The sequence below is a fragment of the Carettochelys insculpta genome, chromosome 1 (assembly GCF_033958435.1).
Source record: "Carettochelys insculpta isolate YL-2023 chromosome 1, ASM3395843v1, whole genome shotgun sequence".
NCBI lineage: Eukaryota > Metazoa > Chordata > Testudines > Carettochelyidae > Carettochelys > Carettochelys insculpta.
The window spans coordinates 226,768,187-226,782,683 of NC_134137.1; the positions used below are offsets into that span (position 1 = coordinate 226,768,187).

Here is a 14,497-nt window from a genome sequence, read left to right on the forward strand (position 1 = left end):
ACTATGCTGACAGTTACTTGACAGTTAGACTACAGTGACGTAAGAGAGTAAATTTCTATTCCTGAGCTGGATGCACTTTTGGCTGCGCACCTTCCAGGCAAAGCTAACATGGCCAAAATCACGAAAAGCATGCAACCAAACAGTCAGCATTTCACCTGCTGTTCATGCACTATCCAGGTTTCCATTTTAATGCTTTTTGGTTACTGTGGCCACCAAACTCATAAAAAGATTAAATATTTCATAATCAGAAGCATAATTAATTATCAAACAAGATTTTCAGTAGTGCACACTTCATCCCAGAGTCTCGTCTCCCTATTTAGAACATGGAAATTAAATATGTGGCTTGATCAGACTAAGTGCTCTAACACACCCACAAAATACTACAATGAAGCTAGCCTAGAATGCAAATAATAAAATTTGGCTTTGCAACCTACATTATATCTTTTCACATAGCTGAATAGTTTTAATAAAGGCACCTCTGGATTAAGTGGCTTGCCTTGTGCAGAAAAATACTTTAAAAGAAGAGCATTCTGAAACAGACATCACAAAAACATTTAGCTCGCCCAGATTTATTCTCACTCGAAATAGAGTCCAAAAAGTATCTTTCAGTCAAGTCCTGTCAAAAGGATAGCCCATGCTTCAGTCAAACACAAATCACAGATGACAGGCTAAATTCAGAAGGCAATATTCAGTTTTGTGGAATTACAGAAAAACAGAAATCGGTATACTAGGAAAAACACATCTTCTTGTTATACTTTGAGATACCAGAACAAAGTTGACAGACAAATAGGTTTCTTGTGCAGGCCTTACTCAACAGAAGCCCAGAAAAAAAAAACCAACCTGATCACTACGCCCCAGAGGATGGCATAACAAGATCCCCTGCACCAGCGCAAAATCCTGTTTGGTTTTCTTCTGAAGACTTTTTAAAATCCTACAGATGACAGATAAGATTGCTGAAGACCGATGTGGAAAACATTACACTTCCAAATCCATCTTCCCTGTAGGGAAAAATTCCCTACTATTTAGCCCTTTTCTTTACATTATTGCATGTTACTGGCTTTGCACCACCTTAAAAATAACTATCCTTCCCTGGAATTTGTATCTTTGAAATAGGTGAATGCATGCCATTCTGTCCCTTTTGGTAGTCATCTGGCCTACTACTGCGCACACACGTCATTTTTATAAAAAAAAAAAAATTCCTCATAACTCAAACCAAACAATGGTGATGAAGTTTATATGAGATGCATCAAATAGTTCAATTTCCTAGGAACAGGACATCTCAAATCTACTAAAACCCTTCATTTTCTTGATGAAGCATGAGACAGACCTCTTGCAAAAACTAAAACACAGATCTCCATTTTCTTGGCTTTCTCAAGACACTGAAATCAATGATTCCCTAGAACGAAAGTTATTTAAGTGTATTCAAGGACCACTTGACAAAACCCTTCATCCTCTTGGTGGGAGCTACATTCTCTTTCCCTCTGTACTCCCGCTGGCAACTGTTGCCCTCTTTTTTTCCACTAGTTCTCTTACTCATTCCACAAGTCTCCAGGAGAAATAAAAATTAAACAAAGGAAAATTTAAGCTAGAATGTTTGGGTGGAAGATGGCAGGAAGCATCTTATTTATGAGATTTATTATGGGGGTGCAGGGTCTCCCATACATCAGCCCTCATAGGAATATGGTCTCTGAGGAAGTCTAGCCCCCTTGTTGCATGAGCCTTTCCTTGTTTTGTTCAATCTGCCTTTCAAAGACCTAGAAGGCAACTCAGCTGTTAGAACTGATTGGATCCTGGGCACCAGGGGAATCTCTGGACCTGGACCTCAAGCTGGATAACGGGAGCACTCTGGGGTAAGGAGCTGAAACTTTATTTCTCTGTCCATCTGTAGTAAGTCTTGAACCTTCTGTAGATCTTGCACTTTAAAGACACAGGTATATCCTGAGGCAGTGATCTAACAATCAGCAGATTAACTGAGGCAGGAAGAGATGCAGACTGGAAATGCAGCTGGTTAGCATGGTAAAAGGCAGGAACAGGACCAAGGGCTGACTGGAGCAGCCTGCTGAAACTCCTGCGAAATGGAATGCTCCCAGCCACAAAGTGATGCGGAACAGACTGAAAAGAATGTTTCCTTTTATAGGCTATATGCCTCCCTCGGCAAACATTGGGGTGAGTCCTCGACTCTGGACTCAGGAAATCCTGGTTGAGTGGTGCTAGATCTATTACAAGACCTTCAGGTAATTGCTTTTGATGAGTCATCCCTGAGCCAGAGAATAAATTATGCGGCTTACTAGGGGTCAGGAATGACAGCACGCTTTAGTAGGCTCCGCAGTATTACACTGCTTCCATTTCAAAAGGCATTTATCAAGTGTCTTCAAACCCAGTTTGTCAGGATGTGACTGACAGAATTTCCCATGGTAGCTGGCATGCATATAGGCTACCTTTTACTTCCCACCAGTGAACATGGTGCCCAGTGATTCACGATATGCCCAAGGCACCCAGTGTTGGCACGGAGCTGGGAGCCATTGGGCAGCTACAGAGTCCTGTTCCAGGCCTTGAGGGTCCAACACCACAGACCATGAAATGAGGCAGGAGAGCAGGAAGGCCAAGGAGGAGCCACTCCTGGAGGAGCCGCTAGAGGAGAGGGGCACAACATCTGGCTTGTTCCACACGGTCTCACACGACTGAGGCGGCGAGTGAAAGCAGTGAGGACAGCAAGAATGGTGACAGGACAAAAGGTGCTGAGAAATGGACTGGTACCAAGGAAAATAACATTGAGCAGAATGGTGCCACAGCAACATAGGAAAAGAAGCTGAATGGCACTGGGAACGAGATAGATGCCGAGGAGGTATCACAGTGTGAAGAACAGCACCAGCATCAGGAGCAGGACCAGTGTCAAGAGTGAAACTGTTGTCAAAATCTCCACAGTGAGACTAGGGCGGAAACAGGGACCGGCATCAAGCACAGGAATGGTGCCAGGACCTGCACGGGTGCAGAGACAGAGACCTGCATTCAGAATGACATATGCACAGGGAGCAGAAATGCTAAGGAGTTGAAGCCTTTGGCACCGCTGAAGACCAGTGTTGAGAGTCCAACCCACGAGGGTCCTGACAAGAAGAGTCAGGCTGGTGCTGGGACCAGGATTGAGTTGCCAAATAAGAATGTGTTCAAGGCACAGCCTGCACTGGACACATTGCAGAACCTGAAGATGAGTGTCAAGGAGATGGCACTGGGACTGGCAAGGCACAGTGTCAAGCATCAGAATGTGCCCAAGATCAGGAATCTGAAGAGCATGCAGCAGAGACCCTGGATGAAGAACAGGCCAGCACCGAACAGGATGGAGGAGGTGGCCGGCAAAGAGACTCAAAACGGCATTGCCTTGGATGGCCCTAAGGAGGGCTCAAAGGATTGGCAATGGCACCTGGATAGGTACAGGAAGAATTGCAGGCTTACCCCTGGACACTCGCTGAGGAGTAGGGGAGCTCATCATTTCGACAAGACCCTGAGCCACCTGATACATATCGGGCATTGATGAAGGCCCAACCAGCACCAGATCACCTCTCGGTGAGTCTAAGAGGATAGGGCTCAGTGTGCGAGACGCAGGGTTATCAGGATCTCAGGCCCCAGGAATGCCCAACACCTTCTGTGCTGAGGATGCCGCTGTCGATGGAGTCAGTGCCAAGAACTTGGGTATCTTGGAGGTACATACCAGAGAATGGGAATGGTGCTGCACTAGCAGTTGCAGGCGAACAAAATTTCTTCTGCCCGCTGAGCCCAGAGCTGAGGACGGCATGCTGCACGCCGAAGACAGAGGTACAGAGCCTTGCATGGCAATTTAAGTGCCGACTCCATGAGGAGTTGCCAAAGCCGCAAACCACACTCCTTACAAGTCCGGGGCTTGAAACCCATCCAGACATGGCACTTGTGCTTGATGAACTTCACCCAAACAACGAAGACAGGAGTCATGAAGATCACTCGCTGGCATAGACTTTAAGCAGGTGAAGCTCTGCTTAAAGCCCTGGGATTTTTTCATTCCCTTAACCCATGGAGAAGAGGAGAGACCTCCCCTGCCCTACATACATCAAAGACTAAACCAAACACAATAGTTATGAAAAAACACAACTATTTACAACTAGTTGCAGAGAAAGAGCTGTGGCATAGCAACAGGTACTTCAACAACAGAACAGCCACAACAGGCAGTAAGAAGAGAACTAAGGGGTGTTGGATGGCTAAGTCATATGTAGACTTTGCATAGATGCAATTCAATGGGACTCCCAGCCAACCTTGCTGGTAGTTGCGAGGGAAAACTTTCCGACAGCCATGAACACTTAACTTGAATAGATATGAGCAAACACTCAAAAGAACAGGGGAGCTACTTTCCTGGTCTTTATGGCAGGCAAGATGGCGGGACTCTAGCCCTGCTGGCCTCTCTTCTGGTGCTGCAGCTGCCCCCAGTGGCCACGTTGAGTATCACATCCTTCCTGTCTGTGTCCCTCCCTTTCCATGTTCTAGAAAATGATCCCTTCCCAGCACTTCATATTTTCCAGGCACAACCAAATCCTGGCCTTGGTTGAAGTTAGGGTAAGAGGAAACTGCATACAATGGTTTTGTGGTTGTAGTTCTTATGGTTTAAGAGGAGTTCTTGAACAAACAGAGAAGACAGGCACACACTAAAATATATCAACTAGATTTAGAATCTATCACTCAAAGTATACAATACAGAAAGCCACAGAAAGAGAAATCTAGAATTGCCAGTTGCCACTGAGTGTTCTCTTCTTATCTTATATTACATAACACACGCCCCTTATTTTGCAACATTATGGCCACAGATCATAATGATGATGCCACAAGTCTAATCCTTATTTTCTTTCAGCATAGGTCAGCTTTTCCAAGGGAACATCATGCTATACTTGTTTTCTCAAAAAAAGTGTCAGTGAATTCACTGGAGTTACTCCAAAATTAAGTATACTCTAAGCACTGTCAGTCTCAGCTTTTTTGGTGACTTGACTTAAATTTTTTTTTGTGTGTGTGTGATTTAAATTGTGATTTAAATCACCCTGATACAAATCAGTATACCCTGACCTGGACTGTCCACGAGAGGGCTGGAGATTGCTGAACACACATTTGAGAGGAAAATCCAGGACTAGGAACGTGTTATCACCCTGAAAGTGGAAGGTGGTAGAAGCCAGTGTGACTGTTGAATGGCTTGCAGGTTGCAGCTATACAATGACAGTCACCTGTTTCCTGTCAGCTGGAAAGCTATTTGTGAGCACCTCAGATGAAAGCCTCAGCCTAAAGCACTGTGACTCAAGGCCCGTCTTCCAAGTCTGAACTTCATCGTGGAACTTCAATATCTGTTAGTCTGTATCTGCAAAAACAACAGGAAGTCCTGTGGAACCTTATAGACTAACAGATATTTTGGAGCATAAGCTTTCATGGGCAAAGACCCGCTTCATCAGGTGCATGAGCCTTCCTCTTAACTGGCATGACCTCCTTTTCATGAGCTTGTATACTTTGACCCTGCCCTGGAATACCCACTCATGCATCTGATGAAGCGGGTCTTTGCCCACGAAAGCTTATGCTCCAAAATATCTGTTAGTCTATAAGGTGCCACAGGACTTCTTGTTGTCCGAAGTAATGGGATTCCTGAATGTTCCCCAGATACTTTCCTATCCCACCTTCCTTTGAAGCATCCATTTCATAGCCAGAAGTTTAAGAAAAAAAGAGGCTGTTTATACAGAAAAACATGTTAACCTATAAGTGGCCTCAAAGACTATCAGGAAAGAGTAATGAAAAAGAAGAAATCTAACTTTCATCAGTAAGTAATATGTAAAGGCACAATAATAATAATAATAATAATAATAATAATGGCATTCCACTTACACACTTCTTTCTACACATAAATCTCAAAATTATTTATAAACGAGAAGACAACTTCATTTTTTCAGATGGGGAAACTGGTGCAAAGCACAATTTTATTCTCTAGTGCACATTTCAGACAAACTATAGAGTTCTATGCAGTTAAGCTAAGCAAAGCATGGTATCTTAAAAGGAGAAAAACTGAAAAGTATGAACAAAGAAAAAAAGATTTTCAGACAAGATTTGAAATGATCTGGTGCCACTGAGGTGAAGACACATACAACAGTTGAAGCATGTGTCAAAACTTCAGAAGAAAAGATTTTTCATACCAAACGATAACCAGATTTTGTGAAAGTGTGAAAAAACACAGATATTCTATAAAGCAGTGGAGAGGGTTGGGGCCAGTGACCCACAGAAAAATAAAAATCAGGTTTGGGGCCACATAAAAGTGAGAAGAAAAGCACACACCCCACACGCTCTCTCTCTCATGCTTCAGCCCCATGAACCATGGCTCCCTCCAGGATATTACCTCTTCTCATGGCCCAGGGTTAGTAGATTTTGCACCCTCCTCCCCCAATCTGGGGTGGGGCCAAAAATGATAAATTCAGTGTGTGGGAGGGAGCTGCTGGTGGGCAGGGTCTGGACAGAAGGTAGGCTGCAAGAGTAGGCTGGAGATGCATAGTCTGGGTGGGAGGTAGGGTGCAGGAGCAGGATGGGGCTGGGTGCGCAGTCTGGACAAGAGCAGGAAGCAGGAACAGGCTGAGGGGGTGTTTGGGTCTGGTCTGGTCCCTCGTCCCACCACCAGAACAGCTGGCAGGGAGGGACAGATCTTGTCCTTCCCCTGCCCAATCAGAGGTTGGAAGCCACCTTTGATGGGGCACTCCTAGGAACAAGGAGACACCAGATTTCGCAGGAAAGAGGTTATTTCACAGTCCGAGACACATTTTCAATGGCCATGAAATTGGTAGGGCCCTGCTCTTATCCTCAGACCAATATGGCTACAAAACAGCAAAACTGCAATTATGCTCATTCATTCTCACTGCTGCCCACAAAGTTTTGAACAGCAGCAGTAAAACTAAGCAAAACTGTGCGCTGCTTTGCAAAGCTCTGAGCAGCACTGGTGTTCAGGGAATGCCCATCTGCAGACTCAGGAGACTACTATATTAGATCACATTAAGAAATTCTTTATAAACATAAAAGAATTTGAAGTTTACATTCCGAAGAGATTGCTGGGATAGGACATGAATTGTCAGGACAAGCTTTCAACTCACCAGTGACTAACAGTGATGGGGTAGGGAACAGCAGGGTTTCTCCTTGTTATCTAACCGTTTCCCAAACGGCCCATCTCAGAAATTCATCAACTGTGCACTTTGGAGGCTCAAAGGAGACTCGGAAGCCATGATAACGATGGCAAAAAAAACACCTCTTTTCAGTTTGGAAGCCTCTGACTCTAGCGGTTTGATGACAGAACTGAACTCTCAACCATTACTTACAGGATTCCAATAAGCTTCTCAAACTTGCTAGCTCTGACACAGGCCAATGCTGTGGTTTAATGCAGGGAAGCCTTGCTTGTTTTAAACGTGAAGGCATTCTGCTTAGGCCTAGCACTGAGTCATGCAATGATTATGGGATAACAAGCACAGAACAATTTTTTTTTTTTAAACTTAGAAGAAAAAATTGAATTTTTCATTACAGTAAAACCTCGATTTTATGAACCCTGATTTAGCAGGCTTTGGAAACGACGAAGTCCCCTATGGTTCCTGAAGTCCACTGAACAGGGGTCAGTGAAATCTTAAAAGTTCCTCCTACCCTGCTCCCACCCAAAAATTAAGGGACTTACCTGCTGCAGCCCAGAGGAGCGTCTGCCACTGCCACCGCTTTTGCCGGAGACGTCACACGCTCCTGTGGTGGCTCCTCCAGGCATCGTGGTGACTCCTGTAGCCGCCTGTGGTGAGGCAGCTCCAGCTGCAGGCAGCTCCTGCAGTGCAGGGCCAGGCACCTCTTGCCACTGGGCCAGGTGGCTCCAGTTGCACAGCCAGCAAGAGGGCTTCAGACATGTGGGGCCAGGCGGCTCTTGGTAGGAGGCTCCAGAGGCTCCTCCACCAGAGCTGTGAGTGGCAGGGATTTGGTGGTTTTGGGAAACGGCGTTTTTTTTTTTTGGCAGGGGAATGTTTGGGGGAGGGGTTGTTTTTTGGAGGGAAGTTGGGGTGGGACTATGGTTGCTAGAGCCTGCAGGGAGGGGAAGTAAACCCTCACTTTTAATGGACTACTGGGAAGAATGGACAGCCCCTCCCACACTGGTCCGTTAAATGGAGGGTTTACTGTGGTTTAAATTTTGCTGTGCTAGAGAAGTTCCCAAACATTTTCATAAAGTGGAGCACGTCTTAGAGCTGGCTGGAGAACCCCCAGCCAACAGCCCAGATACAGACTGCAGCGTGGCTGGGTCTGAACCACAAGGCTTGGGGCTCCCCTCCATGACACCCTGCCCTTGTTGGGGTGGAAGGTTTGGAGCCCCCAAGCCCTGTGGGGCGGAGAAAACATACTGTGGCCGGGTCTAGACTGCAGACTCTGCAGGGGTCAGGAAGCAGCTCCAGGCTCCGCTGCAGGTTGCTGCAGTTCCCCCAGATGGGAGAAGAGAGGAGGAGAGGCCTCAGCAGCCTGCCTGGAGGCTTCCTACCACTGCTCTGACTGGCTGGTGCTTGGGAGCAGAGCCATGTGTGTAGGATGTACTCCAGACAGCTCCTGAATCCCTCTCCCATCCAGACCCCAGCTCCCATGCCCTACCTCCACCCTCCCCTTCCAGACCCCTCATCACCACCTGGCCCCTCCCTCCTAGGTCCTGCACCCCAAAAACTCCAGCCCAGATCCCACAACCCCATCTTGGACCCCTCTCCTCCCCAGACTCCCCACCCACATCCTACTCCTGCCCCCTACTTCCCTCCAGATCCCTCACCCCCATCCCGACCCCTCCCCTCCTTCTAGACCCCATGCCCCAAACCCTCCTGAACCCTTCCTCTCACCTAGACCCACACCCCCAGCCTGGTCCTGCACTCTCCCTCCCATCCGGACCCCAAGGACCATCTCAGTGGAGTGCAAGTTTTTTTGCTTCCCACTTGACCCCTGATTGATTTGTCTATGGGTCAGTGGCCCCAACATAAAACAAAAGTTCCCCACCTCACCCTTAGAACATCTGTGTTGTAGATAATCTGCCTACCAACTGGTGACTGCACAGACCTCCCTTACACCTGCACAATTCTTTAATGTATCTGTTGCAACAATAGCAACTGCTCACCTGGATACAATAATATTAGAAAGTACTTATGTAATTTTAGCTTTCTTTAATATAATTTAGCAGATAGATATTAGAAGCCGAAAGCAGGTGACCATCTAGCTGTCTACCTCTAGATACTATCGAGAAATATTAAGACCAAAAAAAATCTTTTCAAAACAACATTTTGAAACAAAATTAATTTTCATTTTGACAAATGCAACATATTCAAATCAATGTCCACTCATTTAGGTCAAAGTTTTGTTCTGACATTTCTGATTTAAAACTTAAAATTTTTCATTTCTTAATAATATTCTGGTATTTTGACTCCGCTCTGATTTGAAAGAGAAGCTTCTTCTGCCCACCTATAATCACAAGTCAGAGGCTTAGGGAGCTGAAGGAATGACACCAGTGTGTAAGTGTACTTTTCAGGTCTCAAGGTTTCATTTGTCAAACACATTTAATTCAAATCAGATAATTTCCGAAGGCCTACCCACTATCATTAGATAGGTTGCCACCTCTCATGCAATGACTATGAATTTTGCAAGCTGCATAAGATTCTCTAGGTCTTCCTCTTTAATACACACAAAGATTTTTAAGTCTCCCAGATTTGCTTCCTACAGGGCAATACATCAAATTGTATGGTAGCCATCTACTTTAAATTTACAATGAAGGAAGAGTCCTGCACAACTATCAGCACCATTGATGAGGCATCTCAACGCCATATTTTCACAAGCATTCAGCACTCACAACTGGTGCAGTTGGTTTCTTCTCTTTCTCTTTTACAACAACAAAAAAAAAAATAGCAGTTCAGCACTTAGCAGCACCCCCTCAGAACAATGAGGTGCCAGAGGGCTGAGCACTTGTGAAATGTGGCCTCTCACTTTCAAAAATTAGTGTAAATCTGAAATAAAGGCCAGTAACAGATATAGAAATACTTATTATCTTTATGCCAACTTTCCAAGCGTAATTTTGCATAGCACCAATGAAGATGGCTGCAACAGGCCCTGTTGCTTAAATAACAAAAGCTTCCCCTGCTTGCTATCCTGTGCACCCCCCTTCACCCTCCCACAGTGAGAAGCCTGGATTTGTCACATTTCTCACCAGGACAGTTAGTCTCAAGTAAAGATACAGAGCAATGAAATTAGCTGTTCTTAGCTACATATACTTATACATTAAAAACACAATTTTACATACCATCAAACATGATTTTCATCACCCATTAACTTCAGGAAAAGAATGGTCGGCAACACTGACGCATACGTGGCTTTCAATGACCTCACAAAAGCATTCAACTCTACCAAGTGTAAGGCTCTGTGGAGAACGTGCTGTAAATCTGGATGCCTACCAAAGTTTGCTAGTGTCCTCTGACTCCCCCATGACAATATTTCTGTGACAGTTTTCAGCAATGGATCTGAAACAGACCCCTTCACAGTCAAAACCAGAACTGAGCAAGGCCGGGTCAGCCACAACCCTCTTCTCCATTCTCCTTGGCAAAAACAACAAGAAGTCCTGTGATACCTTACAGGTTAAACACATATTTTGGAGCATAAGCTTTTGTGGGCAAATACTCACTTTGTCAGATGCATCTGTTAGTCTAGAAGGTGTCACAGGACTTCATGTTGTTTTTGAAGATACAGACTAACTCAGGTACCCCTCTGATACTTTACCTTGGCAGTTACGAGTTGCAAAAAAGCTGACATTGATGAGAAAATTCAACACCACCCTCAAATATGCCAATGCAACTTTGGACATTTGAGAAAATATGTCTTAGAAAATCATGACATCAAGAATCAAAATCAAGCTTATAGGCTACCGGGCGATTATTGTCCTTGCTCCTTTATAGGGTGTTGGGTCAAGTGTAGTTGATATTTCAAGGTTTTTGAAGGATATCATCCACGGCGCTGCTGCACGACTTTCCAAGTCAAAAGTTGAAAGCCCGAGGCAACAGCCTCCATCACTGAAACTATGATCCTCTACCAACAACAACACAGGCTGATCATGTTTTTTGAATGTCAGAAAATTGACTCCTGAAGCAGGTCATGTTCTCACAGCTAAGTACTGGCCAATGGACAAAGTGGAGGCAAAAAAGTGCTTCCAAAAGACACCCTTCAAAGCCTAAACTCATGGGATAAACTCATGGGAAATTCAGGTCCTCAATGACCAAAATGGAAAAAGGACTTTATGACAAGAATTTCATTATTTTAGAATCCAACAGAAAAAGGAAATGCAGAAATGGTAAAGGAGGAAAGAACATGCTGCAGCCCAACTTGACAATTCACATCCACATATCACAGAACCCAAGGGCTGGAAGAGACCTCAGAAGGCCAACGTGTCAAGCCACTGCCCAAAGTAGGATCAACTCTAACTAAATCATCCCACCTCTCTAAATAATGCATTCCCGGGCTTCACCACCCTCCTAGTGAAATATTTTTTCCATAATATCCAGCCTAGACTTCCCCCACTGTAACTTGAGACCACTTGCTCCTTGTTCTGCCATCGACCACTACTAACAAACTCTCTCCAGTCTCTTTACAGCCACCCTTCAGGAAGCTGAAGGCTGCTATGAAATCACCCCTCACTCTCTTTTTCTGCAAACTAAATAAGACCAAATCTCTCAGTCTCTCCTCATAAGTCATGTGCTCCATTCTCTTAATCATTTTCATTGCCTTCTGCTGGACTCCCTTCAATGCATCCACATCCTTTCTATACTAGGTGGTCCAGAACTAGACACAATATTCCAGATGTGGCCGCCTCAGTGCCAAAGAGAGGGGAATAACAACTTCCCTAAACTGGCTGGAACAACTCCTCCTAATGCATTCCAATATGCCACTAGCCATCTTGGCCACAAGGGCACACTGTTGACTCACATGCAGCCCCCCATCCACTCTAATCCCAAGGTCCTTTTCAGCTGCACTGCTACTTAGACAGTTGGTCCCTGGCCTGTAACAATGCTTGGGGTTCTTCTGTCTCAAGTGCAGGACTCCTCACTTGTCCTTGCTGAACCTCATCTTCCATTAAAAAATGTATGCCCCAATTGTGACAAGATCTGCTTATCCTGGATTAGTCTCATTAGGCACCTGAAGGTCCACCAGCAATTACTATCATATGGAAGACAACTGTCCGAAAACTCTGAGGAACCATTAATACTATACTATTTTATGGTTCTCTTCTTGAAAATTACAGTAGCGTATCACAATTCAAAAGAAAATTGCTCATTCCAGCATTCTGAATAATTTGCCACATACTGACAATATAGCAAAGTGAAAACCAGATTCCACTAAAACTAACATTGCCAGCGATCTCACTGTTTGTACACTGAAACTCTGGGTGGGAAAACACAGTAGAAATCCCTGTATTCACACTAACACTTCTTGCCATAAAACTCATTGGATTTTTTTCTGACACGTTTTAAACCCCTATATTGTTTGCAGCACTCTTCTGAAATTTTGCAGGGAGGAAGCCCTCAGGCTAGAAAGGTGCCTTTTGCTTGTGCCACAAAATTCTATTTGATTTAGCTAAGTTATAAACTGTTAGGCCACCACGTCCCTTCTCTTACTTGCACTACTAAGGAATATTCTGAATATGATATTTGCATTACTCAGAATGCCAGTGAAATACCAGAGCTGCCAGAGACGAGGAAGAATGAATGCTAAATCAAACTGACTAAAACCTTGGCCTGATGTGTCCATTTTGCCCTCTGGGGGCACCACATACGGTAAATGGTTCTCCAATTCACGGGAGAAGTGGCAAAACCCAGACTAGACTCCCTGCAAGCTCCTTGCCCACCATCTTCGAAGTGCAGTCAGACAAAAATGGGGCAAGAGGCAGAAGCCCAAGGTTTGCTTCTTACACGCTCTTCTGGTATCACTTTCTGACACTACTGCTGAAGAGTTAGTTCTTGGTTTGTTTATTTTTTACATTTTCTACATGTTCCATTTATTACATAATTAGCTACAGCTTATGGTACGTGAAGGCCAGTTTTGAGATACTGATTGATTTCAGAACGGGAAATACTCCAGTAGTCTTGCTTCACCCCGTGCAACACAAGGGGTGACCAAGAGTAACATGTGAAGTTCATTAAAAACAAACAAACAAACAAAAACAGCTGGTGAAATTCCTGTTTTTAATAAAGAGCTGAAACCTACAGAAACCGCAGCTCCCAGCTATGCAATGATTTATCCTGATTTGAACAGAAGACTGCTACTGGAATCAAGATCGATCACGGCACACTAGGAATCAAAGTACCCATGGCCTACACATCCATAGTCAGAAAGTAAGATAAGCTTTCACATGCTCTGCCTTACAAATTTGCTGCCCCTCAGCTGAGGAACACCTGAGATCCTGGCATATTCTGGAATCTGTCATTACCCAACTCTATTTTCAATATTCCTAAAAATTCAGAAGTATTACTATAATACCACTAAGTGGCCTTGATGAAGCTGTTTGTGAGCCGCTCGATGTTAACTTACCTTCTCTCCGCTAGAGTAAAAGAAATATCGCAATCGGACAATGTTACAGTGATCCAATTTTCTCATGATCTGGAGCTCTCGGTTCTGAAAGAGAAAAAAGCACCGTCAAGTTGGGAAAACTTTTTTCCAGAAATACAGTGGTGAGTCAGTGTAACGTGAACCTTGTTAAACATACTGACCACAAATTGCATGAAAGCCACTGAATTAGGGATGCATTAGGAATGGGGCGTTGCAAAGATAAAATCTGGTAGTTAAAATAGGCATTTAAGTAGCGACTTCGCCCTCAGTACTGAATGTGACTTAGTCTCGTGTTTTGCCTCATTCCTCTTCCTCCAACTGTTTTAGCCATAATATTCAATGGCACAGATTTTCTTAAAACAAAGAGCACTGTAATTAAACAACTGACTCAAGTGTCAAGCATCAGAGCTTGATGCTGAGAAGAGGCAAGAAATGTTGTATTTAAACTCGAGTTAGTTTTCAGTGTGTATTTTCTAAGCTTTAAAAGCTACATACTCTAGTCTGAATGGAAGTTATTAGGCCAAGTGTTTAAAAATCTCTATTTTGAAGATGCTATAAGATAGGCAAAAAACAGAACAGCCATTAACTGACAAAAATTGAATTTTTCACATTGGTTTGGTGCAGAAAGGATAGATACAACTAAGTGATCAAAAACACCATTTAAAAATATTTATAAAGTAGAATATCAAAAAGATTTTTCTTGGAACTAAGTTGTCGAGGGTTTATGGACCTGATTTTCATTTTGCAAATGCATATGTAAAGAAGAACGATACTACATAGAAGTAGAAACTCTCTTCTTCTTCATAATGTTTCTAAGCCCAGCACAAAGATGAACAGGGGAACACACCGCCACACCCAACACTCCTGTCACCAAAGGCAGTTC

The 14,497-nt window shown here is 44.1% G+C and overlaps 1 protein-coding gene across 5 annotated transcripts in view; it reads right to left on the reverse strand.

Annotated features, from left to right (window-relative positions):
- The window catches only part of GSK3B (glycogen synthase kinase 3 beta), a 248,952-nt gene that overhangs the window by 103,508 nt on the left and 130,947 nt on the right, over window positions 1-14,497 (reverse strand). For all 5 annotated transcript variants that reach the window (XM_075000576.1, XM_075000572.1, XM_075000574.1 and 2 more), the window contains exon 3: window positions 13,597-13,680. In XM_075000576.1, coding sequence (XP_074856677.1) covers window positions 13,597-13,680 — 84 coding nt within the window. The remainder of the gene's footprint in view (window positions 1-13,596; window positions 13,681-14,497) is intronic.